The sequence below is a fragment of the Mus caroli genome, chromosome 7, assembly GCF_900094665.2.
Source record: "Mus caroli chromosome 7, CAROLI_EIJ_v1.1, whole genome shotgun sequence".
NCBI classification, from domain to species: Eukaryota; Metazoa; Chordata; class Mammalia; order Rodentia; family Muridae; genus Mus; species Mus caroli.
In genome coordinates this window covers 23,875,110-23,899,723 of record NC_034576.1, presented here as the reverse complement: position 1 = coordinate 23,899,723, position 24,614 = coordinate 23,875,110, and the positions used below count along the sequence as shown (strand labels likewise).

Sequence of the window (24,614 nt, the reverse complement as noted above, 5' to 3'; positions counted from 1 at the left end):
AACAAATTGAATGAGCAATGACCCAGAGGTGGCAAAGGTCCCTCTCCCTTCTATCCCGGAATGACAGGTGTCACTGGGAACCACAGGGCACGACGGGAGGGCTCAAAAGTGCCTGGATCATCTGAGAATCGGGATGGGGGGGGCTTTCAGGTGGGGCCACTGAACTTAAACCTTACAAAGGGAAGAGGGCAGAGGGGGAACCCTAAGGAAAATTCAGGAAGGAGGATGTACATAAGTTTCTAGAGCGGGCTCGAAGCCGGGCTGATCAAAAAAAAAAAAAAAAAAAAAGCATAGAGGCAGATAGACCTACATACTAAAAACCCCCAAATCACAGAAGATTAAGGCCACGTGTCTGCCCATCTCTCCTCCCATCCATGCATGACCTTAGGGGTTGAAAGTCTCATCGTTCCTGCCCAGGGCCCCAGGACTTCAGCGCTGGAATCCACACCAGCAACTCTGTTTTTTCACCATGTTTAATTCGGTATCAGAGGAGCACCAATAAATAGTTCCTTCCACCCCTGTGCTCTTCCTCCTGCCCCCAAGCGGGGCCTCCAGGGCCAGGCGATGCAGCCGCTGGAAGACAGAGGCAGCCCAGACCTCCCCGGCTCAGGCCAGCTGAGCAGGAGCGGCTGCAGAAATCCCAGGAGAAGGCCAAAGGGGCGGGGCTGAGAGCTTCCTGACGTGGGCGGGGCCTCAAAGGCCGGAAGGTGCGTCTAGGGGCGCAGCTCGCGGGACCTCCTTTCTCAGAGGGCGGGGCCGCTGGGGGGTCAGGGGGCGTGGTTTTCGTCCGCAGCTGTCACGATGACATCCATCCAAATCCGCATGGCTTCCGGGCTGGGGGCCACCATATAGAAAAGGCGTTCGTAGGTCTTGACGCAGAAAGTCAGGCGGGGGCTGGGGCTCTGGAATAAGCAAGGAGGAAGGGTGGCTGGATCAATGTCTTCCTAAACTGGGCTAGAATGCCTGCTCCCTTTTCTTTTTTTGAGGCAAGGTTTCAATGACTGGCCTGGCTGGCTTCGAACTCAGATATCTATCTGTCTCTGGCACCTCAGTGTGGGGATAATGGTGTGTGCCACCATACCTGGATTTTTAATTTTTACCCCGCCTCTTTTTTTGAAAGTGAGTTTGACTTCGTAGCTCAGGCTAGCCTCAGACTTGCTGCTCAGCCTCCTGAGGGCTGAGATTACACCATTCCTAGCTGGAGCACATTTACTGACCACCAAATGGGTAAACCCCTTCATATATCGATTATGGTTTTAGTCCCAAGGAAAGGGGCTGAAATGTGACCATTTGTTGTTGTTATAGTTGTTGTTTTGTAAGAAAAAAACTAAGACTTGAGATTTTTAAAAATGGGATTCCGATGTGGCCTTTAAAGCCCCACAGCTGGGCACTGGAGATGGATCAGCAGCTGAGAGCACTGGCTGCTCTTGGCGAAGACTAAGTTCCCAGTACCCATGTGGTGGGTGCTCACGATCATCTGTAATGCCACTTCCTAAGGACCCGATGACCTGCTCTGACCTCTGTGGGCAGGCATACATATATATGCAGGCATAACATCCATGCACATGAGATAAAGTAAATCTGTAAGATGTATTTTAAAACAGCTGGACGGTGATGGCACACACCTTTAGTCCTAGCACTCGGGAGGCAGAGGCAGGTAGAGCTCTGTGAGTTCGAGGCCAGCCAGGGCTACAGAGCTAGTTCCAGTACAGCCAGGGCCACACAGAGAAACCCCGAACCAAAAATAAATAAATAAATAAATAAATAAATAAATAAATAAATAAATAAATAGAAACGGAAAAAGGAAAAGAAAACCAACCAACCATGGTTGGCTTCTTTCCAAAGAGGATCCTAAGTATCAGCCGCCAACATTTCTTTCAGCCCTTATGTTTTGTCTCCCTTATAACCCGGGCCTCCAGCTTGAGACACTCCTGCCCTTGCCTCCTGAGTGCTAGACTTACAAGCATATGCTAAACCAGAATCTGATGCCACCCCACCCCACCCCACCCCACCCCACCCCACCCCCCTCCAGGGTCTCCATGGAACCCTGACCATTCTGGAACTCACTATGTTTTCCAGGTTGGCTTCACACTCAGAGATCCACCCACCTCTGCCTTCCTGGTGCTGAGGTTACAGCTGTGTGTCACTGTGCCCAGTGCACACGATGCTGGCGCTCGAACTCAGGGCTTAGTGCATGCTTGACAAGCTCTCTACCGACTGAGTGTACAGTGCACCCCCAGGCTCTGAGCTTTAGTTATGGTCCGGTGCTGAACCGTGAGTATAGCCAGAGTGGCTTTCCCCTGGGTGACCTAGAGATAGGCTAAGGCTGACTGAGGCTTGGCCATGGGCCCTCAGGAGGAGGGCATCGTGGCCCTGTGTAGGGGGGTCACCTTGAAGGCACAGCGTAAGTGGTCATAGTACACTTCCTCGATGGCCTGGAAATAGATGACGCCTTTGAGCTTTGTCTCTTCCTTGTCTGGTGGGAAGAAAGAGAGGAAACAGATCTAGTTAGAGACTGTGTGTGTGTGTGTGTGTGTGTACTGCAGTCATTGGGCACTAGTATAGGTTATGACAGTGTGATAACCTCAAGGCTGGAGGGAGGTGGACGTCTATGCTAGATGTGAGACAGGTCTAGAGACTACATAAGCCTGGAGATGGGTCCAGGGAAGGAAGTCCTAGAGCACCTGAGGCCCCCTGGAAAGAAAGGATATTCTGGGCTCTGGGTGTTCGAGTGGGTGGGTCACTGGGTCACTAGAGCATGGGTCTAGGCTCCCATCTGGAGCCAGAACGGAGCCAAACTCCTCTGTGTTAGTGAGTGGAAGCTGGGGGGATTCTGGGTGGCTTAGGGAGAAGGGGTTTGGGAGTTGTTATGGGACAGAATGGCTTTAACCTAGACTCTAGGGTGTATGGAAGGGGTTGGGAGCCTAACCCCTGGTCCTAGTGGCAGCCGGGAAGTGGTGGGCAGGGGGGGGGGGGCGTGCGTGCGTGTGTGTGTGTGTGTGTGTGTGTGTGTGTGTGTGTGTGTCTTGATTTTCCAACTCCTGGCCTCCCAGCTTACCGGCATAGTAAGCCAAACGGCGCGCCTGCCGGTCAAAGCAAAACCAGCGTTTCCTCCAAGTTTTAATGCGGCCGCCCATCTTCACCAGGGGCCCACGACAGCAGCCCCCGGTCACCCGCAAGTGGGGGCAGCTTTCCGGATTGTGGCCCCAGCGTTCCAGGTGCTGTGGGAGGTCCAGGACCTGGGGACCTGGAGGGCTTGGTGGGGGTGGTGGTGGGGGCGGGGGCGGGGCCTGCAGAGCACAGAGAAGGGGTCATTGAGCAGGGAGGGATTGCAGCCTAGACAATGAGCTCCATGCAGCCTTTGCAAAGATACTAACACCCACCATCGTGAAGCCAGGCGTGTGTGGCTCACGGGGGAGGCTGAGGCAGGACTGTCATGATTTCGAGGGCTATAGCCGCTGATTAAAAGCAGGGTAACAGAGAATGTGTGTGCCTGTCATCTCAGCACGAGGAAAGTAGAGGCAGGAGGAGCAGAAGTTCAAGGTCACCCTCAGCTCCATAGTGAGTTCAAAGCCAGCCTGGGCTACAGAAAGCATGTCAAAAGCCGAACCAAAACCAAAGACAGAGTCTCCACTTGACACAAGAGTCCCATCAGTCACAGAGTTTGTGAGGCAGGCCTGGGACAGTGAACCTTACCCTCCTAAGTGAGCCACTTTCATGGACTGTGTCCACCCGAGAGAGCCCCAGTTCCCTACAGTGAACGTGGGGTAGCTCTGCACCCTCCCCACCAGTCAGCCCTTGATCGTGGCGGCTCGAATCTCGGAGACATGCTTGTCTGTGCATAGGAGCACGGCAGGGACACACAATGTACTCCACAGGGGCTGCTTAATAAGTGATGTTCCTGGTGCTGCATTTTTAATGAGGACAAGTTTGTGCAGAACAACCCTGAAGGGTACAACGCCCTTCCTGCTCCCTGGCTCTCTGAGGCAGGAGGGGCAGGGGTCTCTCGTAGCCCATGCTGGCCCTGTAGTGGAAGACAATCTTTGAATTTCTGACCTTCCTGCCTCTACCTCCCAAGTGCTGGGATTACACGCATAAATCACCACAACAGTTTATGTCGTTCCGGGGATAGAACTTGGGCCTTCGTGCCACATTTCTTGAGTCTTTCTATAATTAATTTTTTTTAAACTGCCACAAATGTTTACTCTTCGTCTATAATAACAGCTGAAATAGTTACTGGCATACGGACAGGAAGAAAAAGACAGGAGGAGAAAGATTTGGGATCGTAGCTCAGGGTGCAGCTTGTGATTAACACACAGGCTGCAAAGCAATCCAAACATACGGAATACAAGAACACGGGGATGGGGAGACGACGCAGCTGGGGAAAGGCGCTTGCCACCAAACCTGATGGTGTGAGTTCGATCCCTGGGACCCACATAGCAGAAGTTGAGAAGTGACTTCCACAAGTCCTCTGACCTCCACATGTGCACTGAGGCGCCTGCTCACCTGCCTGACTACTCACAACTTCAGTAAATAAAATTAAAAGAAAAAAAAAAAAAAAGGATGGAGCTGGAGAGATAGCGCAGCAGTTAAGAGCACTGACTGCTCTTCCAGAGGTCTTGAGTTCAATTCCCAGCAACCACATGGGGCTCACAACCATCTGTAATGGGATCAGATGCCCTCTTCAGGTGTGTCTGAAGACACCTACAGTGAACTCATAAATAAAATAAAGAAATCTTAAAAAAAAAAAAAAAAAAAGATGGAGTCAGTTACCTCAGCAAAGACCATGCACTCGGGAGTGAAACCTGAGTAGGAACGGAACCCCTGGACTTCTCTTTAAGGGTGGAGCAGGACCGTTTTGGTTGGAGGACAGGAGATGGTGGCATATAATAAAAGGCAAAAGCCAAGAGGCAAAAGCACCCAGAAGGGACAGAGGGGACTAACCATGATGGCAGGAACAGCAGGGCCTGTGGAACTTTCTCGGCTTCTTCTCATCCCTTCCTGTGGATTCATGAGGGAGAATCAAGCAGGACCCCAACCCGTAAGACAGAGAAATGTCTGAATAAGGGGGGCCTTGTTCTGAATGTCTGAATAAGATAATACAGGGGTCTGAGGGAGGAGGGCTGAGTCTGGAGCCCTGGGTCTGAGGGAGGAGGCTGGGGTCTGGAGCCCTGGGTCTGAGGGAGGAGGGCTGAGTCTGTGCATGTAAAGGAGTGGCGTCAAATGCCCCCTTTCTAAGGAGCAGGGCCTGCAGTCTCACCCTGTCCTTGAGCAGACGTTCCCTCTCGGCCACAGCCAGCTGCAGGAGTCGTTCCATGTGTGCGATGTCTGAACGAAGCACCGAGTGTCTAAGCGGACAAAGCAGAGAGAATGGTCACCTCGGCTGGCCTCCCCCTCCCCCTCCCCCATCCCTCTCCCCCCTCCCCTCATGCCTCACCTATTCCCAGGGCCACAGTTGAGCAGCTGATAGAGAGGGTGTCTCCCAGGGGTCCCCACAGCTTGTGAAAGAGCTGAGGCCTCCAGAGGTCCTGAGGAAGAGGGCACGGGATGTGGGGCCAGGTGTTTCCTGCCTTGCCCCTCTGTTTCTCCAGCCAACACCCAAGCAATTTTTCCATCCTCTGCCTAGGATGGCTGAGGGCGGGGGCAGGCGGGGAACAGAAGTGTCCTTACCTGTACAGTGGAGGGACAAAGGCCGGGAGGATCCCCTCTGGCTGGCCCTGTCTCCCCTCCTCCGGGGCAGGCTTCCTGTCCTCTGGAGACCAATAGACCCCTGAAAACACACACACAAACAAAGGTTGTGTTTGTAAGGTAGGCTGCCCCAGAGGTCCTTAGGATAATGGCCTCCCTGACAGCTGTATGCTCTGGGGTGAGTGGGTGGAAAGGCTCCAGCTCTATAAGTCAGTTAACCCGTTAGTGCATTCCTGATCTGTTGACATCACTTGGAGGCGGTGCAAACTACAAGACGAACGAACGCTGGCGACATGGCTCAGAAAGAGTTGGCATGTTAGCATGAGAACCAGACATCCACACATGCAGGAAGAGTCAATGTCCAGCAAGATGGCTCAAGCCCAGGCTGCCACGTCTAATGCCTGAGTTCAAGCCCTGTGCAGCGGAACAGGAAGACTGATGATTCCCACTGGCTGTTCGGTGATGTTCAGGGTATGCCTAATTATGCATTCCACCCGCCACTCGGCTCCCCAGTCAACAAATAAATGTGAGAAAGAAAATCGGGTGTGGTGGCCTCTGGGGAGGCAGAAACAGATGGATACCTGGATGTTACTGGCCTAGCCTGACCTGTAAACCTCAGAACCCAGTGAGAGACCCCGCCTCAAAAAAACGGGGTTGGGGGAGGCAGCTGGAGAGATGGGTCAGAAGTTAAGAGCACTGACTGTTCATGCAAACAACCCAAGTTTAGTTCCGAGCATTCATGTCTGGCAGCTCACAACCACCAGTAACTCCACTTTCAGGGGATCAAAGCCCTCTTCTGGTCTCTGTGGGTATTGCACTCATGTGCACATATTCACCCAGGCACAGACACACACACACACACACACTTAGGGGTCAGGGGCACTGAGTGATGGCTAAGAACGCATACAGCAGTTCCAGAGGCCCAAAACTCTCCAAGTAGATCAGGATAGCCTCAAACTCACAGACATCCACCTGCTTGTCTCTGGAGTCCTGGGATAAAAGGTGTGGTGGTATCACCGCACCTGGCTAGAAATAAACCTTTAAAACCAACCAAGCTCCCCAGGAGCTGGAGCAGAGTTAACTCTGGCATCCACATGGGCGAGGGCATACATAAACAGGGACACACACACCAACAAGAGATGGGGTCTCTCTGTAGGTTTCTTGGGGCATCTTCTGAGCCGGTTTCTCTCTGTCTCTGTCTCTCTTACACACACACACACACACACACACACACACACACACACACACACACACACACTTGTGCTCTCTGCTCCCCGGTTGGCACTAGTGAACAGCCCCTGCTCTGTCAGGCCCTTCTACCATAATGCTGTGCTTCGGCTCACTGCAGACTCAGCGTACATAGAGACCCATGTACATGTGGATGCCAGAGGTCACGGAGCACTGCCTAGGAAAGCCACCAGCTAACTGTCCCATCTCAGGGCACCGAGGCCCTAACTTTAACTCCCAGAATCAGAGAAAATAAAAAAGTTTAAAGGACTGGGGATGTTTCTCAGTAGAGTGCTGGCCCAACAAAGGCCTGGGTTTGACCCCCCAGCATCACATATAATTGAGCATGGTGCTACACGACTCTGATCCTAGCACTCAGGAGCATTTCAGTATGGTTGCGGCTAACCTGGGCTATATGAGAGCCTGCATAAAAAAAAAAATCTTTAAGTGACCAATATTTTTAAAAAGTTTATTATCTACTCAATTTCATACAGCTGGCCATGGCTCTGTATCCCCAGACCCAATACACAGTGGACAGAAACTGCCAAAACAAGACAGCATGCTGGCTACTGGCAAAACATGACCTCCCACTGGAGACTAGGAGTCATCTAGAGGGCTGGAGAGATGGAGCAACGGTTAAAAGCACTGGCTGCTCTTCCAATGATCCTGAGTCAATTCCCAGCAACCACATGATGGCTCACAACCATCCATAATGGGATCTGATGCCCTCTTCTGGCCTGCAGGTATACATGCAGATGGAGCTTTCATATGCATAAAAAATAAATCTTTAAAAAAATAAATACAATATGCTGAATTCCTTTTAAAAAAAGAGCTATCTAGAGATTATTTGCTTTTTTAATTTTAGTTTTTATTTATTTATTTATGTATCCATTCAGAGATAGGATCTTGTTGTGTAGCCTAGGCTGGCCCTAAATTTTGCTGTAGCTTAGGCTAGCCTCAAATTCACAATCCTTCCTCCACTTCCTAAGTGCTGGAGTTACAGGAGCCTGTTATCTCCCTGGCTTTAGTTTTTTGTTTGTTTGTTTGTTTGTTTGTTTTTATTAGTTTAATCTTTAGTAACTCCTGTATTCTTTTTTTTTTTTTTAAGATTTTTATTTATTATATGTAAGTACACTGTAGCTGTCTTCAGACACTCCAGAAGAGGCGCCAGATCTCGTTACGGATGGTTGTGAGCCACCATGTGGTTGCTGGGATTTGAACTCTGGACCTTTGGAAGAGCAGTCCGGTGCTCTTACCCACTGAGTCATCTCACCAGCCCCCTGGCTTTAGTTTTATTATTATGAGACAGCATCTCTCTATGTAGCCAAGGCTGGCCTGGGTCTCCCTCCTTCCTTTGCCTCCTGAGTGTTGGGATTACAAGCATGCACCACTAAACACACATGAAAGATGTTTTCCAATATATGGGAGGATGTGCAAACAGGACAGAAGCCTGGGCTACAGAGTGAGACCCTCACAAATAAAGAGCTGGAGAGATGGCTCAGCAGTTAAGAGCACTGGCTGCTCTTCCAGAGGACCCAGGTTCAATTCTCAGCACCCACACAGTGGCTCACAGCCATCTACCATTCCAGTTCCAGGGGATATGACTCCCTCTTCTGGCTATCACAGGTACTGCATGTATGTATAGCACACACATAAACACAGGCAGAACACTCATACACATAAAATAAGATAAACTAGTCTAAAATAAAACCTTAGCCACTTTGACTGTTATGGGAAAATACTCAAGATACAGGCATAAACAAGAACTTTTTGAAAAGAGTTCAAACAGTACCGGGAATAATTCTGAGGACTGAGAAACAGGGTTTTGTAGAACTAAAAAGCCTTCATACAGCAGGCAAGAACAGCAAAGTGAAGAGGCAGCCACAGAACAGGGGCTATGGCTCCAGCAGCACTTCAGATGGACCCTGTCTAGACGCCACAGTCCAGGCTTTAGAATAAGCACGCGCGCACGCGCGCACACACACACACACACACACACACACACACACACACACACACACACACACAGGGTTGACCGGAATGAGCAGAGCCGACCAGAGAGAGCAGAGGTCCTAAATTGAATTCCCAACAACCACATGAAGGCTCACAACCATCTGTACAGCTACAGTGTACTCATATACATAAAATAAATAAATTTTAAAAATAAGAACACACACCAAGGAAACCCAATTCTGCCAAATAAGAATAGTCTAGTGAACATGTACACCATTATCAAAAGGGAAAACAAATTGCCAACAAACATTGTTTAAAGTAATCGGCAGGGTTGGAGAGATAGCTCAGTGGTTAAGAGCACTGGTTGCTCTTCCAGAGGTCCTGGCTTTGAGGTTTGATCCCCAGCACCCACATGGGGGCTCACAACCCTCTGCAACTTCATTTCTAGGAGATTTGATGCCCTCTTTTGGACTCTGAGGCCACCAGACACGCATGTGTATGTATGTGTATTTGATATATATAAGAAACTGAGGCAGAATGCTGGATCAGGAGGGGTAGAGAGAGAAGACCTCATTAAAGTAGCCTGTTGGTCACTCTTAAATTTCACTCTTCGGTTACAGGACCCCATCTTGCATGGGAGACGTGGTGTTATGAAAAAAAGGATTTATAATAAGAATAAATTCAAGTCATCTAATCTAATATCTTGTGAGCAACTTTTCCCAATCATCCTTCCATCCCCTCATCCCTAGGCAGAGAGTAGCAGTGAAGGCGCCTGATGGACCTCTCCTGCCAGCCCCTCCCTCCCCAGTGTGCACATGCGCAAACAGAGAGGGGCAGTACCTGCAGGGAGCTGCGCACCGAGAAGAGGCAAGAAGAGGTGGAGCTGGCAGCAGCATGCGCAGTGGGGTCCTGCAGCACCAGCAGCTGGCGGTCGGTCTTCTGTGTGAACAGCAGCTAGAAAGAGAGCAACGGTTATGGGAAAGTCAGGGCTAGGGTTGGGGCAGGGGGTGGGGTGGAGTTAGGGGAGACTAGAGAGGTGGCTAGATGGTGGCTGAGTGGTTAAAAGCACTGGCAGCTCTTCCAGAGGACCCAGATTTGATTCTCAGCAACCCATATGGAGGCTCACAACCATCTTTAACTCCAGGCCCAGGGGATCCAGTGCCCTCTTCTGGCCTCTTTGGGTACTGGGCATGCATGTGATACACATACATACATGCAGACAGATCACACATGCCCGCACAGTAGGGGCTTGGTTTCAGGACACACACACACAGCACTGACAGTTTACAGACGCTCTAGCACCAGACTGCCAGCACCAGTCCACTTCTTAGATGGAAAAGGGAAGGTCTAATCACAAGAGAGCCAGAAAACAGTCCTCACTGCTCAGTCTCCCAGCCCGAGCCATCCTTGTTCTGAGGTCTAAGGGAGAGCTGGCCTAGACTCAAGTCTGAGGGAGGAGGGGCCAGAAGCTCACATTCCTGATTCCTGAAGGTGTGAGGGGCTGGGACCCAGGTGCCCGGTCTGAAGGAGGAGGACCAGAAGGGACAGGAAATCCCCTACCTTGGTGAGTGCTTGGTCGGGCTCAGAGAAGTCCCCACCACATGTTCCCTGCAGGCAATTGAGCTCGAACAGCCGGCTCCGTTCCTAGGAGAAGGAGGGGTCTTGGCGAACACAGGCAGAAGGGCCACACCCATAGAACATCTGACATTGGGGACTATCTGGGCACCTGGAGCTGGGAGGCAAGGAGGTGGGGCAGGTCTCGGGAAAAACGCACCTGTGTAAGAGCCTGAACAGCTTCCTCCTTCTTCCTGCTCAGCCCCCAGCTCTCGGCAGCCATCTGCTCCCCCAGAGACCTGAGCTGCTCCTCCAAGACCTGGATGCGGCGCTGCAGGGGACCCCCATTCTGGTCATTCACTTGTCTGCCCGGGACTCGAGACTACTCTCCGTGGTGCCCCGTATCCCCACCCCCACCTGGATACCTCAGGCACTGGGGAGGAGAGCTGTCACTAAGCCCCCTGGGAGTTCTTTTTTTTGGAGGCCAGGGCCCAGAAGACATCTAGGGTTGGTGACAAATGCCAAGGGAGACCCAGAAACTCATCAAGATCAGAAAGAGGGGCGCCGAAGTTAAGAGTGTCTTGCAGGCCTCAACGGTGGTGCACACCTTTAATCCCAGCACTCAGGAGGCAGAGGCAGGCAGATGTCTGAGTTCCAGGCCAGCCTGGTCTACAGAGTGAGTTCCAGGACAGCCAGGGCTACACAGAGAAACCTTGTCTCGAACCCCCCCCCCAAAAAAAAACCAACCGTAATCATCATCATCCTAACTTAAAGAACAGAGAAAGGGGAGCCATAAGTGATTATAACACCCAAGAGCCAGAGGCAGAATTGTCTCTGATATGAGGCCAGCCTGGGCTTCATAGTGAGTCCTAGGCCAGCCTTGGCTACAGAGTCCCTATCTCAAAATCCAAAGGGTCTGGGTATGTGGCATAGTTGACAGAGTGCTTGCCTGGGAGGCTTGAAGTCTTGGGTTCCACCCTCAGCAAAAACTGGGTGTGGTGGAGCACATCTGCAGTCCCAGCACTCGGAAGGCTGAGGCAGGAGGATTACAAGTTTAGAGTCATCCTCAGCTACACAGCTGGTTCTAGGCAGCCTGGGCCCCACGCAGACAGAAACCAACGGAAGGAAAAGAGAAAGGACGACTATCTGCCGGAAGAGGTGTGGGAGGGAGACCCCAGTCAGAACTGTTTAACCACAAATGGGAAGCTGAGCCGTATAGCTAAGCTTGCCCCCACAGGACAAGGCCAAACTCTGAACAGAAAACTGACAGAATGATTGGGTGGCTGGGGCTCAGAAGGTAAAGGGGCTTGCTGCCACACCTCACGACATGAGTTCAATCCCAGGGAATAAAGTGGAAGAATGGGCTCCCGCTCTCTGACTTCTATGAATACAGTGGCATGCATGCACGCTCTGACACATGTATAAATAAATAAATAAATAAATTGAAAAGTAAAAAAAAAAAAAAAATCCCAGCACTTCCCTTTATGAACGAAGTGGGGAAGATGATGTGAGCACCTTGGCCCTCACCATCCTCAGTTACAGCGTAAGAGAAAGCAATAGGATGCACCTCAGATCCCACCGGAAGGAGTTGGTGGCTCACAGATGGCTATCACCACGTCTGACACGGTGATTGTCTCAGAACCATCACGGCAATGGGGGAGAGGCAGACTGGTCTGGAGAACTCACCCTGTGCTGGGCCACACTGGCCTGAAGTTCCCGGACCTTGGAGTCTGGAGCTGGGACAGCGGGGCTTTCCCGTTCCTCCTCCACGCGGCTCTCCCGCTCCAGCTGCTGGAACTCCAAATCCTCATAGGTGCGTTGGGCTGCATCCAGCTGCTCTCTGATCTGAGGGTGGGGACACAAGGGACTGGAGACTGGATCCCTAACCCTGAGGAAGGAGTGAGCTGGTGGGCTTTAGCCAGGCCCCTAGATCTAAGGGAGAAGACAGGTCAGGGCCTCTGGGTCAGAAGAAGGGCTGAGGCCTGGACTCATGGACCCAAGGGAGGAGGGATGGGGCCCAGATCCCCACATCTGAGGGAGGAGGACTATGGCCTAGAACCCCACATCTGAGGGAGGAGGGCTAGAACCTAGAACCTCACATCTAAGGGAGAAGGGCTGGGGCCTAGACTCTTTTGGGGGGGGGGCTAGACTCTTAGGTTTGAGGGAAGAGATCTGGGCCAAGACTTTTGGGTCCTACTGGAAGGCAGACATGGAATCCATCTCTAAGCAGGTCCGAAGAGCCCTTACCTCTTGTACCCCTTGTGAAAGCCGCTCTCTCTGGTCCTCTGGCTGTGAATCAAGCTGTCCTTGTGCCTCCCTAAGTCTCTGGCGGAGACTCTCCACATGATCCCGCTCCTGGCTCAGCTGCCGCTGTTCCTGAGAAAACAAGCAGGCTGTGGACTCAGGCAAGGAAGCATTCCAACCAGGACCCAGGCCCTGCTGGGGTGTCTGCTCCTCACGCAGGACCCCCAGATATGCTTTATGGCCCTGCCCCAGAGGAGTTACCAAGGACACAGTGCAAGAAACCAGAGACAGCCAGAGAAGGTGGCATATGCCTATAAACCCAGCACTTGACAGGTGGAGACAGGAGAATGGCAAGTTCAAAGCTAGCCTGGGTCATAGAGCCAGACCTTACAAAGGAAGTAAGGGTGGGAGGTAAGAAGGGAGGGAGGAAGCGAATAGAAGAAGGAAGGGGGTTGAGAGGAGAGAGGGACAACAGGAGGGACAAATGAAGGCAGAAGTGTAAAAACACAGTCATGCTGTGTGAAAATGGAGAGCTAAGGTAGGCCAGCTTCAGGCCCTGCCCTCCAGCAGAGCACAAAGCTGTTTCACCTGGGCACTGTGAGGCACTGAGACCGGCCACATGGGAACCTGCAGCATGGACTCCATTTCGTCCCTGCTCTTTATTATTATTGTTGATTCATTTAGGCTTTTTGCAGCATAGTGGACTGAATCGCATGTATGATATACCCATACTGCACTGCAAGCCGCACCCCAGCCCCTCCCTGGGGGATTCTAGGCAGGGGCTCTACCACTGAGCCACATCCCCAGCCTCTCACTGGGGGATTCTAGGCAGGGGCTCTACCACTGAGCCACGCCCCCAGACCAGGTGTATCTCATGCAACAGTCAGGGATGACATGTCGTATGTATAGTTCATATTTGGTTTGGTCAAATGCTAACACTGGGGTTAAACGTGAAGTTATGGAAATACGAACAGATCTCCATGTTCAGGACTTTCAGCAATAAAGGTGCAAGACTAAGCCAAGCCTGGGAAGTGTGACTGGAAAAGAAATAAGGAGAGAAGACAGGGAGGGAGCATGGTGTTTGAGTGTTGGTCTCAAAGGGGAGGGGGAGGAGCATGCAGGGCCAGGGACAGGATTATAGTCTGGTGCTGGGAGGGACACCAAGATCACACTGTGGAGAAGAGGGGTTTCCAGGATGGTAGGTAAGGGGCAACATAGACTGAGGGAAAACAGCTGGACCCGAGGTCTCAGGGAGGACAGGCTGGTCCTGGGCCCATGGGTCTGAGGGAGAAGGGCTGGGGCCAGGATCCCAGAGTAGAGGGAGGAAAACTGGGGACTGGAGCCCTAGGTATGAGGCAGGTACGGCTCAGGGCTCAGATTTCTGGGTCTGAGTGAAAAAAATGACTAGAGCCCAGAATCATAGACAAACAGAACTAGACCTCAAGAGAAATCAGGGCTCAGGGTGATGAGACGTAGCTCCTGGACAGACAGACAGACAGAAACACAGCTGACAATGACTTTTTCAGACCTATCTAAGCTGTGACCTGGAGGGATGTCAACATTGTTAGATAAGAGAGTCTTAAGATCAGAGTGACTCACTGAGGTCTGAACTCTCAGAGCTGACATCCCTCAGACACAGTGGGAAAGCATTAGAGCACGCTGTAGCCTCCCCACGCCTCTACAGCCAAGCAACCACGTGCTCCCAGAAAACAGAGGGGCAGTGACTGGCCCCACAGGCACAAGGTCAGCCACATCCTGGCTACAAACTGAAGAGTCAGACCCTTGCCGAGCGTTGTCACGCAGGCTTGCAATTCCAGGGCTTGGGTGGTGAAGGCTAAGGGGCCAGGAGTTCAAAGTCATCCTCAGACACAAGTCCAGGCTCAGTCTGGGCTACAGACCCTGAACAGGGTGAAGGAGGACAAGGAGGGCTGAGATGGGGAGGCAGCACCAGCTGCTTTTGCTATAGAATAACACATACATAATTCAGCTGGGCCTAGTACTGCCTGAAATCCCAGGGAAAGGGAAGCAGAAAAAACAAACAAAACAGGTGTTCAGGGTCATCCTCAGCTGCATACAGAGTTCAAGGCCAGCCAGGGCTGAGATACTATCTCAAAACCCAAAACACTGGGCAGGTTAAGAATGTGCACCGCTGCGCTTGCAAAGGAGCTGAGCTTGCTTCTAGCAGCCATGACCGGCAACAGACAACCTGTAACTCCAGCCTTGGGGGTTCTGAATTCTCCTTCTTAAGGGATCAAAGACCACTCACATGAATGTTACAAATACACACACACACACACACACACACACACCAAATAAACAAATATATAGTAAATCTTTTTTTAAAGGCCTTAAGATGCCAGGCAGTGGTGGCACATGCCTTTAATCCCAGCACTTGGGAGGCAGAGCTAGACTGATTTCTCTGTGTTCAAGGCCAGCCTGGTCTACAGAGTAGAAAGCCAGAGCTACACAGAGAAACCCTGCCTCAAAAAAAACAAAAACAAAAACAAGAAAACAAAACAAAACAACAACAACAAAGTTCTTAAGAGACAGAAGCAGGTCCAATGGTGTGAGTCTAGCTATATAGTAAGTTCCAGACCAGCCAAGGCTACATAGTAAGACACCAGCTAGGACAACACAAAACAAAACAAACCAACCATAAAATATCACCCAGAAGACCTAGTTTCTTCAACAAGCAATAGGAAGCAGACAAGTAAGGGAGGCCCACTAGGCCCATTAGAGACAAAACAATTGAGACGACCAATTACGACAGCCCTGTGCACACCTGTAACCCCAGCACTCAAGAGACTTGAGACAAGAGAATCGTGGGTTCAAGGCCAGTCAGGGCTACTTAGGGAAACCAAGTCTCAAATAAAACACACACACACACAAAGTTTTCATTTTTCTGTGGTACCTGCTAAAACATATACAGGTAATATGGCTTCTACAATGAGCATTTAAAACTTGGAACAAGTCTTTCACGCAATCTGGGGGTGCGTCCGAGTACTTTAAGGGTTTAACTTACTGATGAATGTCTTCTCTTGCAGAGCCGGTCGATAATTCCAGGTACTTTGTTGATGGAGGAAAGAAGAGAATCTGCTCGGGCACCTACTGAATAGTTACTGACTATATACAGCCTGCTAAAATTTTGGCTATGTTAGGGCCTCAGCCATTAGAAGCTGGGGCAAACTTTTCTGCCTACTTATTCCGTTTGGTAAATACATTTCTTTTGACAGGTTATGTCTAGATTTGAGAACCTTCAGCATGGTTCTCATTTTTTGAGGTCCCAACGGGTTTCCCCCAGACCATATTATGTAAACCATGTATAAGTCATTTTTCTGTTCCCACATTCTCTGTAAGATTATAGTCATAAGTTCAAATCTGAATTAAAGCATTTGAATGTCAAAAAAACAAAAACAAAAAACTTGGAACAAGGTGAGGATGGGGCTCAGAGGTAGATCCCCTTGCTTTTGTCTAGAATCCCCCAGTGAGGGGCTGGGGTGTGGCTCAGTGGTAGAGCCCCTGCCTAGAATCCCCCAGTGAGGGGCTGGGGGCGTGGCTCAGCCTTGCAGGGTTGATCTAGATTTTTAGTATCCAGGGATATAGAGACAGGGAAGAACTGGGTGAGATGAAAGAAGGATAGTAAAGGAATCGCTACTAAAGCTGAGGAGCACAGAACATCAGCCCAACTGAGTATTCAGTTTTTAAGGGTTTGAAATGTTTCCTAGTACACCATTAAACTGTAAAATTATAGGGACAGCCAAGAAAGAGACCTCAGTAGAAAGACATCCAAATCAAGCCTGGGAAAGAGGAGGAAAACGAGGAACAGGAATCCAATCTCTCTGAAGACCAAGGACAACTATTAGGTCTGACCAGAGGGTGTTCCAACCCGGAAGACGAAGCCCAGAAGAAAGGAACATGAGGATGGAGTCGCTGGTCACACCAACCTGCTCCCGCTGTTCTTGGCTGCTCGGCTGGGTCTCCACCCGCTGGCCCAGCAGCTCCCGCAGCTGCTCCTCCTCCCGGCGAGCGGCCACTCGTTCCCCGGCCAGCTCACCCCGGAGCAGGGCCACCTCCACCTCCATCTGCGAAAAAACAAAGCGAGAATTTGGGTGCAGCAGCCAGTGGAGGAAGGGGCTGGGAGATGGGAAATCTGGAAAAGGCCTCGGGCCTTGAGCACCTGCTTATCAAAAAGGATCCTACAGCTTAGAATGGACCCGGTGTCTTGGCTCGCAGGTTCCCTCACCGGTTGACTTCCCAAGAGCTCCCCATCCTCACCTCGATCCTCAATTCCTTCTTCTGGCGCTGTAACTCCTTCACCCGCTGCTCCATCAGAGCCACGCGAGTCAGTGCCTCCAGCTGCTGTCCTCGCAGTCGCCGTGCCGCCCCCCGCAGCTCTTCCCCAGAAGGGAGGCATGGGGAAGGTGTGGCTGGAATCTGCGCGGCAGGCGTAGCCTCAGGCTGAAATTAGAGAGGGTGTGATGAGAACAAGTCTCATCCCCCTCTAGTCACCAAACAGGTCTGGTCCCACCCCCCAGTAGTGCCTCTGGGGGTCACGAGCTGCCTAGTTCAACCACTTCCTTTCGGGTCCGAATGGAAGACCGTGAAGCGGGGAAGCGGGCAGGTTCTGAACCCATCATACAAAGCCACCATGCTCTGAAGCTGAACTACAGAGCTTGTTTCCTTTCCTTTCCTTCCTTCCTTTCTTTTTTCTTTCTTCCTCATTTCTACCCTCCTTTCCTTTTCTTCTTTTCCTTTTTCCTTTCTTCTCTCTCCTTTTCTTTTTTCTTCTTCCATTTCTTCCTCTATTCTTTCTTTTTTTTTCTTTCTTCATTCCTTCCTTTCTTTCCTTCTTTCTTTTTTGTACCTGAATGCTAGTGGAAATCAGAGGATTCTTGCCTTACATCAATGAGGGTTCTGGGGATCGAACCCGGGTCGTCAGATTTGACAGCAAGTGTCTTTGTACACTATGAGATCATCTGTCCCTGAGTCTCAACCTCTTGGGATCTCTTTCTCAGAGTCCCTGGATCGCTCTTCTCCCCCACCCCCCACCCCCCGCCCCTCTCTCTGACTTAGACTCTTCTATGTCGGCATTTCTTTTTTCTGGGTCTGTGTGTCTTCCCTGTATCTCTCTTTTAGGTCTATGTCTCACTCCCTGTGTCTCTGTCTAGTTTCTATGTTTCTACCCGGGTCTCTCTGGCTTCAAATCCAACTTTGTCTAACAGGGTGTTTCTGCCTGTCTATGGGTAACTCTCCTTGACTCTGGGTCTCTGTCTAGTCTCTCTCTCTTTATGTTCTTCTGTGTCGTCTTGGGTGTCTGTCTGTCCGTCTGGACAGCCCCCCCGGGGGGATGATCCCTCACCTCTTCGCGGCAACTCTCGGTGCTGCTACCTTCTTCCACTTCTTCCTCTTCCTCGGCCTGCCGCCCAGCTCCCGGGCAGCTTGGAAGCTCCGCTGGGGCCTCGGGCTCCTTGTGCTCTTGGGGATCTTCGGGGTGCCCCTGAGGCTGCACGGCCCCTTGAGGCTGGACCTCGACGGCGCATTCCGAAACCTGTGGCGACGAGGAGCCCTCTTCTAGGGTGCTGGGTGTCCCCATGGCCGCTTCGGATTCCTGTGGTGTGGGCGTGGTCGGTTTCAGAGGCGTGGTCTGATGTTTGTGGGCGTGGTCTAGAGCGCCGTGAGCTTGCCCAGAGGGCGGAACCCAAAGGTTCAGAGACTGGCTTTGAACATTCCGAGGGCGTAGATTTCCTGGGACCCGCTCGCGATTGGGGCAAGGCTGTCAGCTCCGAAGATGACACACACACCTAGAGGTGGGAAGAGAATTTGAGTCCGGGGTCCTAACGCTCCCCGTGCTGGGGCGTCGCACGCTGAGCCTTCCCTTTGCTCCATGTGTCATCCCTGAACCCCGTCTGCAGCCCTCCCCAGTTTCCCGGATTGCCTCCAAGAGATCCCATCTCCTCTACCTCCTCGGGACTAACAAGGCTCTCCTCCTTGGGGCTCCACAGTTGGGTCCCGACCCACCTGTAAGGAATCAGCGTCCGAGGCTCCTCACCCCAAGATCCAGAACTCGGGGCTGGCACTGTCTACCTCTCCGGATATGCCTGGGGCCCCAACGCCTCCGTTCCTTCCCGGGAGGAGGTCCTCGTAGGTCGTCAACCTTCTTTCTGGCTCTGCTCTGGGCACTGCCGCTCCTGCGGCTAAACAGGTGGCTGGAAGGAGGGAGGAGAGAGAGGCCGCCCCGTCCCCCTCCCCAGCAGCCCGGAAGTGGAGGGGGGGGACAACAGGTCCGACAGCTCTCCTGGGAGGAGGGAGCCAGCAGCCTGCCCCGCCCGCAGCCCAGGCACCCAGCCATCCCGGCCCCTCCAGCCCCACCCAGAGAGAGCCCAGCGCCCAGACCTCCCACTCAGCCTCCGGTGCCCCCATTCCGGTGCCCCTGGAGGGCCAGGCTTCTTAGCCTCCTGCATACAGCAGCCTCCCTAAGGCCGAAGCCTAGGAAATCCTCAAAGGAAGATAGGAATGAAGATGGGGGCCTCTCCCCTCTAATAAGCCCTTTGGAAGGGCCCTGACCGGTTTAGGGAGCCGGACAAGGGGAGGGGGTATCCCGGGCTGAGTCAGCGATCTGCCCAGAGACAGAGTGTGCCCCACGCGCACACAGTTTACTATGGGGTGGGGCGCAGAGGTTAAAGGTCACAGCCAGACCCTTTCCTCTCTGGACAGAAACAGGAAAATATCTGGTATGCAAAACCCGACTGTTAGACATCAGGAGTTGTGCAAAACATTTGACACACCTCAGTGTCATAGCACACCACAGCCCATAGAAAAAAGAGATCGACCGTCTCCATTGTACAGTTGTGGGGACCGAGGCTGAAGGAAACAAATACATCTAGGATCTACAAGCATTCTAAATGACTATTATTATTATTATTATTATTATTATTATTATTATTATTACTTGTGTATGTGAAAGATAGTGCAGGTATGTACGTGGCACCCAACATGTAAAGAGCTCATAGGACATCTTTGGGAAGTGGTGCCTTCCAAGGTGGAATTCGGGTATGGAACTCAAGTCATCTTGTTAGCAAGAGCTTTACACTCTCGGCCTTCTCAGCCCACATCTGTTACTACCTGCTTTGTCTCTCGAGATCTGTACTCATAGCTATTTGGCAATACAGGAGGGGCAATAGCAGTGACAGGGGCAGGGGAGCTGGTCATGGAAGCAGGGTGCTAGAAGTCAGACATCGGGATTTATCAGTTCAGTGAAATATCCTACTATTGTTTCCATTATACAGATCAGGAAGCTAAGGGGTGGAGAGGGGCTCATTTGGCCTGGGACTCCCAGGGGAGGGGCTCACACAGAATTATGTGCTGCGATGCAAGTCTGTGAGAATACCTCCCCTACGTCGATGTGTGCAACCTGCTATCTGCTTCCAGTCCCCCCACCCCCACTCCCTTAGACCTTCCTTCCTTCCCCCATGGTCCTGACCACTGCTAACTCTGTCTCCTCCTCCCCTTTTACGTTTATGTCTGTCTAGACTAAATGTATGTCTGTGCATGCCTGGTACCCACAGAAGCCAGATCCCCTGGAACTGGAGTTACAGATGGTTGTCAGCTGCCATGTGGGTGCTGGGAACTGAACCCAGGTCCTCTGCAGGAGCAGCCAGTGCTCTTAACCAAGGAGACATCTCTCCAGCCCACTTCCTTCCTTTTCTATCTATCTATCTATCTATCTATCTATCTATCTATCTATCTATCATTCATTCATTCATTCAGGGTCTTACATAGCCCAGGGCAGCCTCCAACTCACTTTGCTGTTGAGAATGACCTTGAACTTCTGACCCTCCAGCCGGCAAGTGCAGGGAGGACAGGTCTGCACCTCCCTGCCTGCTTTATGCAGTACAGAGAAAGGAACACAACTCAGGCTTTATACATGCTAGGCGAGCGTTCTACCAACGTCTTCCCCTGGCTTTTTGAGAAACCAGGGCTGAATCTCGGCATGGCATCCATCTGGAAACATAATTCCTTCCCCCAAGAAAGCAAGCAGAACTCAGATTCGTGGCAAAAACGAAGTAAACTTTATTTAAGAAGCTCAAGTAGCTGGTGAGAGTAGAGGTAGGAGAGGAGAGAGGCCCTGGGATGACACCCCTCCTCTCACCCCACCTAGTGCATTCATAACGGATGTGAGCAGCTGGCTGGGACGAATCAGGAGGGTGGAGTCTGGACCCCACAGCGCATATTTGCAGGAACAGCAATGTCTGAAAAGAGGAAACTTCAAATGATTTTAAGTACGCAGGGATGCCTCATGTCCCGCCAACACCCAGAAATGCTCGGGGGCTCTTAGAAGGGACGATAGTTCTAGCCCTAAGTCCTCCTCCCTCAGACCCAGGGCTCCAGCACCCAGGCTTCCTTTCAAATCAAGGGGCTCAGGACCTTCCTCTCTCAGGTTCACAGATTCTTACCCAACGACTCTTTCCTCAGACCCCAGGGTCCCGTCCCTGGGTAACTCACCTATCTGCTGTGGCTTGGGCAAGTTCAGGTTGTCCATGACCTTGATAAACTCCTCACAGCTGAGGGTAAGCCGTGGGTTCAGAGTCCGTTCCTCCTCCACAGTAGAAACTGTGAGCCCTGTCCACAAAGGGGAGGGGAAGGAAAGTAACTATGGGCCCGCAAGAACTACATTTCCCAGGAGGCTTTGGGGTTGTCTCCCTAGACTAGAACTAACTGGCCTTTCTCTGAATGGTCCAGAGAAGGTGTCCCTCCTCTCTTTGGGCACTATGGGAAATGTAGTTCCCACAGTTGCCTGCGCATCTCTGGAGATGTCCCAGGAAAACCTATGCCCTGCAGATGTGTCTTATTGTTTCTACATCCACACAGCACGCCCAAGCACATAATCTTTTCAGCCACAGGAATTTCTGGGTTCTGTTGCCTCCGTGCCTCGTGAGAATGACAGGCAGAGGGAATTTTCCCTGCGTTAAGCGACAGCAGCCTGTCATGGCCTCGGGCAAGCCCTCACCGTGGTAATCGTGAGCCGGGTAGATTAGACAGTTGCCTGGAAGTGTGAAGATCTTCTCGTGCACAGAGTGGTACAAAGTCTTAGCGCAGCCTGAGGAAAGAAAACGTACAGGTCAGCGGATCAAAGAGACAAGAGGCGCTCCCTGATCCCCTTTCCCAGAGAAGGACAGGAGGATGGAGGTACTATGACTAAACCCAATCTCTCATCTCCTGCCAAGCATTCCCACGTGTCTTGGAGACACAGAAGGGGAAGGGCGTTGTAGGAGGTGGGACAACATATATGAAGACCTGGGAAATGGTAATAAATCCATTTGGGTGATTCCATAAGGTCTGGCTGAGAGCCTGAAGTACCAGGGGTTGTGGCATCCTCACTGGGGAGGTGAAGTAAGGGGGCTCTACGTCAGGAAGGTGGACTAAAGGTAAGACTCAAGACATGAGCACCAGGAGAAGGAGATGCAGGGGTTTGAATAAGAAGTTCTGCGTCCTGGGCCTTGAGGAATGCTTAGGGAGTAAAAGTGCTTGCTATCAAGCCTCAAGACTAGTTCAGATCCCTAGCACCCGTGGAAGGGTGTGGCCTATGCTCCCGTACAGATCCTTAGCACCCGTGGGAGGGTGTGGCCTATGCTCCTGTAGCTCCTGCACCTGCGCTGTAAGCAGCAGAGGCGGGAGGACCACTGAGGCTTACTGGCTGGCAGCACAGGGCCAGGCTCATTGAGACCATGTCCCAAGGAAACAAGGTGACGCGAACAGAGAAACGACCTGACACGCGCTGCTGGCCTCCTATCACAGCCCCAGCCACGTGCACCTACACAGCACGAGCACACGGAAAGAATTTCTGGGTCCTCGGTTCAGGCTGATAGGTGAAAGGAGGAGATTAGGAGGAACCCTTCAACCTATGTGCTTCCTAAAGCTAAACCCTGAAAGTTACACTGCCCCCTAACAATTAAGCAACGTACAAGAACAACCTTCATGTATGCTTGCGTGTGTGTGTGTGTGTGTGTGTGTGTGTGTGTGTGTGTCAAAATGACCTCATACTCTTGATTTTCCTGCCTCCACCTCCTGAGCTGTGTTAAACACATGGCTCAGTTAACACTCAGCTGATGAGGTATAAGGATTGAGGCCTGGGCTTCTTGTATGCTAGATGCCCACTCTACCCACCGAGCTACAGAGCCTCACGTGACTTGCTTCTTTCTTTCTTTCTTTCTTTCTTTCTTTCTTTCTTTCTTTCTTTCCTGTTTGTTTGTTTTTTTGTTTGTTTGTTTGTTTGTTTTGAGACAGGGTTTCTCTGTGCAGTCCTGGCTGTCCTGGAACTCACTCTGTGACCAGGCTGGCCTCGAACTCAGAAATCCGCCTTCCTCTGCCTCTCAAGTGCTGGGATTAAAGGCCTGCTGCGCCACCAACCCCAGCTTACTTTCATTCTTTCTTTTCCTTTTGAAACAAAGTCTCTCTACACACAGCCCTGACTATCCTGGAACTTACTATGTAGACCAGCCTAGCCTTGAACACACAGACATCATCCTATCTTCTGGCTGCTTATTAACACTCTCACACACACCATTACACGGAGACCTTGGGCTGGATAAAGAAGCGGGTTACCTTGTTGGAAGTCTGTCCGTCCACACCCTCTGATCAGCAGGGCATCTCCAGTGAAGGCCATGCTCTGGTCGTTCAGGACAAAGGTGACGCAGCCTGGGGTGTGGCCGGGGCTGGCCCGAGTCTCCAAAGCCTGGCAGGGATGCAGTGCATAGAGACAGTCACCAGAAAGCCTCACTGATCCCCAAAAGCCCCATCCACCCAAGGAACACCACTGGATAAAGGAATACAGGGACCGTTTTGCTTAAAGTTAATCTGAGGGACGGTCAGGAGGCACACACACCAACTCCAGGCTGAGGTGGGAGAACTCAGCTTCAAGGGCAAGCCTGAGCCACAAGACAAGACCTATCTTGTGGGTGTGGGGGTATCACATTGAAATCTTCTTTCTTTCCTTCCATCCCTCTTTGAGACGGAATCTCCTGTATCCAGAGTGAGCTCATGCTTGCTATTAAATCAATGACTTTAAACTTCCGGTCCTCCTACCTCTACCCCCGAGATCTGCGGTCATGGGCCTGCTCCACCAGGTTTGGTTTATACAGTACTAGGGATGAAATCCAGGCTTTGTGTACGCTAGCCAAGTGTTTTGGCAGCTAACTGAGCCATGTCCCCAGCCCAGCCTGCTGTTCTGAAGAGCAAAATTACCACAAATGGGTTCTGAAGAGAAGGGAGCCAGATAGCCAGCAACATGCATGTGTAACAGCAATCATGCACTGGATACAAAGAAAGTTTGCATCTCAACAAGAAAATAGAAACATAAACAGCAAGCTGGGGGTACGAGCTCAGCAGGCTGTGCACACACAGACTCTGGATTGGCTCTTCAGCACCACAAGAAAACAAAGACTAAATTAGCATCCAGAGTCCTACAGCTGGGCTGGCCAGGGCTCAGAAGGTAAAGGTGCTTGCTGCCAAACCTGAAGGCCTGCGTTCTACCCCTAGGAGGGCTCCCTCAAGTGGCCCTCTGACCTTCACATGTGTGTCATGCTGTGCACACACGCACACACAGACAGATAAATAAATAAACGTAATAAAAAATGAGTTATGCTTTGGGAAAGAAGCTTCGTGGTATTTCAAAAAGACTTCCTGAGGCAAAACCAAAAGCTTGATATCCAGATACTACAGGCGGTAAAGACTCTTCTACAGTGTGATCCTTGTGCTAGACATGGCAGCGCACTCCTGCAGGACTAGAATAGTTGAGGCAGAAGGAGTGCAATCTTGAAATTAGTCTAGCCGGACAATGGTGGTGCAGGCCTTTCATCCCAGCACTTGGGAGGCAGAGGCAGGCAGATTTCTGAGTTCGAGGCCAGCCTGGTCTACAGAGTGAGTTCCAGGACAGCCAGGGCTACACAGAG

At 51.5% G+C, this 24,614-nt stretch overlaps 2 protein-coding genes across 3 annotated transcripts in view; both read right to left on the bottom strand.

Annotated features, from left to right (window-relative positions):
• Nucleotides 1–477: 477 nt before the first annotated feature.
• On the bottom strand, nucleotides 478–18,892 carry Phldb3 (pleckstrin homology like domain family B member 3). The gene is made up of 16 exons (XM_021168360.2): nucleotides 18,685–18,892; nucleotides 18,026–18,467; nucleotides 16,942–17,124; nucleotides 16,611–16,748; nucleotides 12,670–12,798; nucleotides 12,109–12,267; nucleotides 10,643–10,753; nucleotides 10,429–10,512; nucleotides 9,709–9,822; nucleotides 5,671–5,770; nucleotides 5,438–5,528; nucleotides 5,261–5,348; nucleotides 4,945–5,001; nucleotides 3,059–3,290; nucleotides 2,391–2,476; nucleotides 478–902 (listed from the first exon to the last, which is right to left on the bottom strand). Exons 2-16 carry the CDS (start codon nucleotides 18,257–18,259, stop codon nucleotides 768–770), a joined length of 1,941 nt encoding a protein of 646 aa, XP_021024019.1. The 5' UTR covers nucleotides 18,260–18,467; nucleotides 18,685–18,892; the 3' UTR covers nucleotides 478–767.
• Nucleotides 18,893–20,712: 1,820 nt separating this feature from the next.
• Nucleotides 20,713–24,614, bottom strand: part of Ethe1 (ETHE1 persulfide dioxygenase) — a 16,014-nt gene continuing 12,112 nt past the window's right edge. For both annotated transcript variants that reach the window (XM_021168714.2, XM_021168715.2), the window contains 4 exons: nucleotides 23,269–23,398; nucleotides 21,674–21,763; nucleotides 21,169–21,285; nucleotides 20,713–20,915 (listed from right to left, as the gene is read on the bottom strand). In XM_021168714.2, coding sequence (XP_021024373.1) covers nucleotides 20,863–20,915; nucleotides 21,169–21,285; nucleotides 21,674–21,763; nucleotides 23,269–23,398 — 390 coding nt within the window. In that variant the 3' untranslated portion in view covers nucleotides 20,713–20,862. The remainder of the gene's footprint in view (nucleotides 20,916–21,168; nucleotides 21,286–21,673; nucleotides 21,764–23,268; nucleotides 23,399–24,614) is intronic.

Coding starts and splice junctions, on each gene's coding strand:
- Phldb3 (XM_021168360.2), bottom strand. CDS start 18,259: ATGGGGACACCCAGCACCCTAGAAGAGGGCTCCTCGTCGCCACAGGTT. Junction 16,749..16,941: donor AGAAGGAATTGAGGATCGAG/GTGAGGATGGGG, acceptor GTTTTTTCGCAG/ATGGAGGTGGAGGTGGCCCT. Junction 903..2,390: donor ACTTACGCTGTGCCTTCAAG/GTGACCCCCCTA, acceptor TGCTTATTCCAG/AGCCCCAGCCCCCGCCTGAC.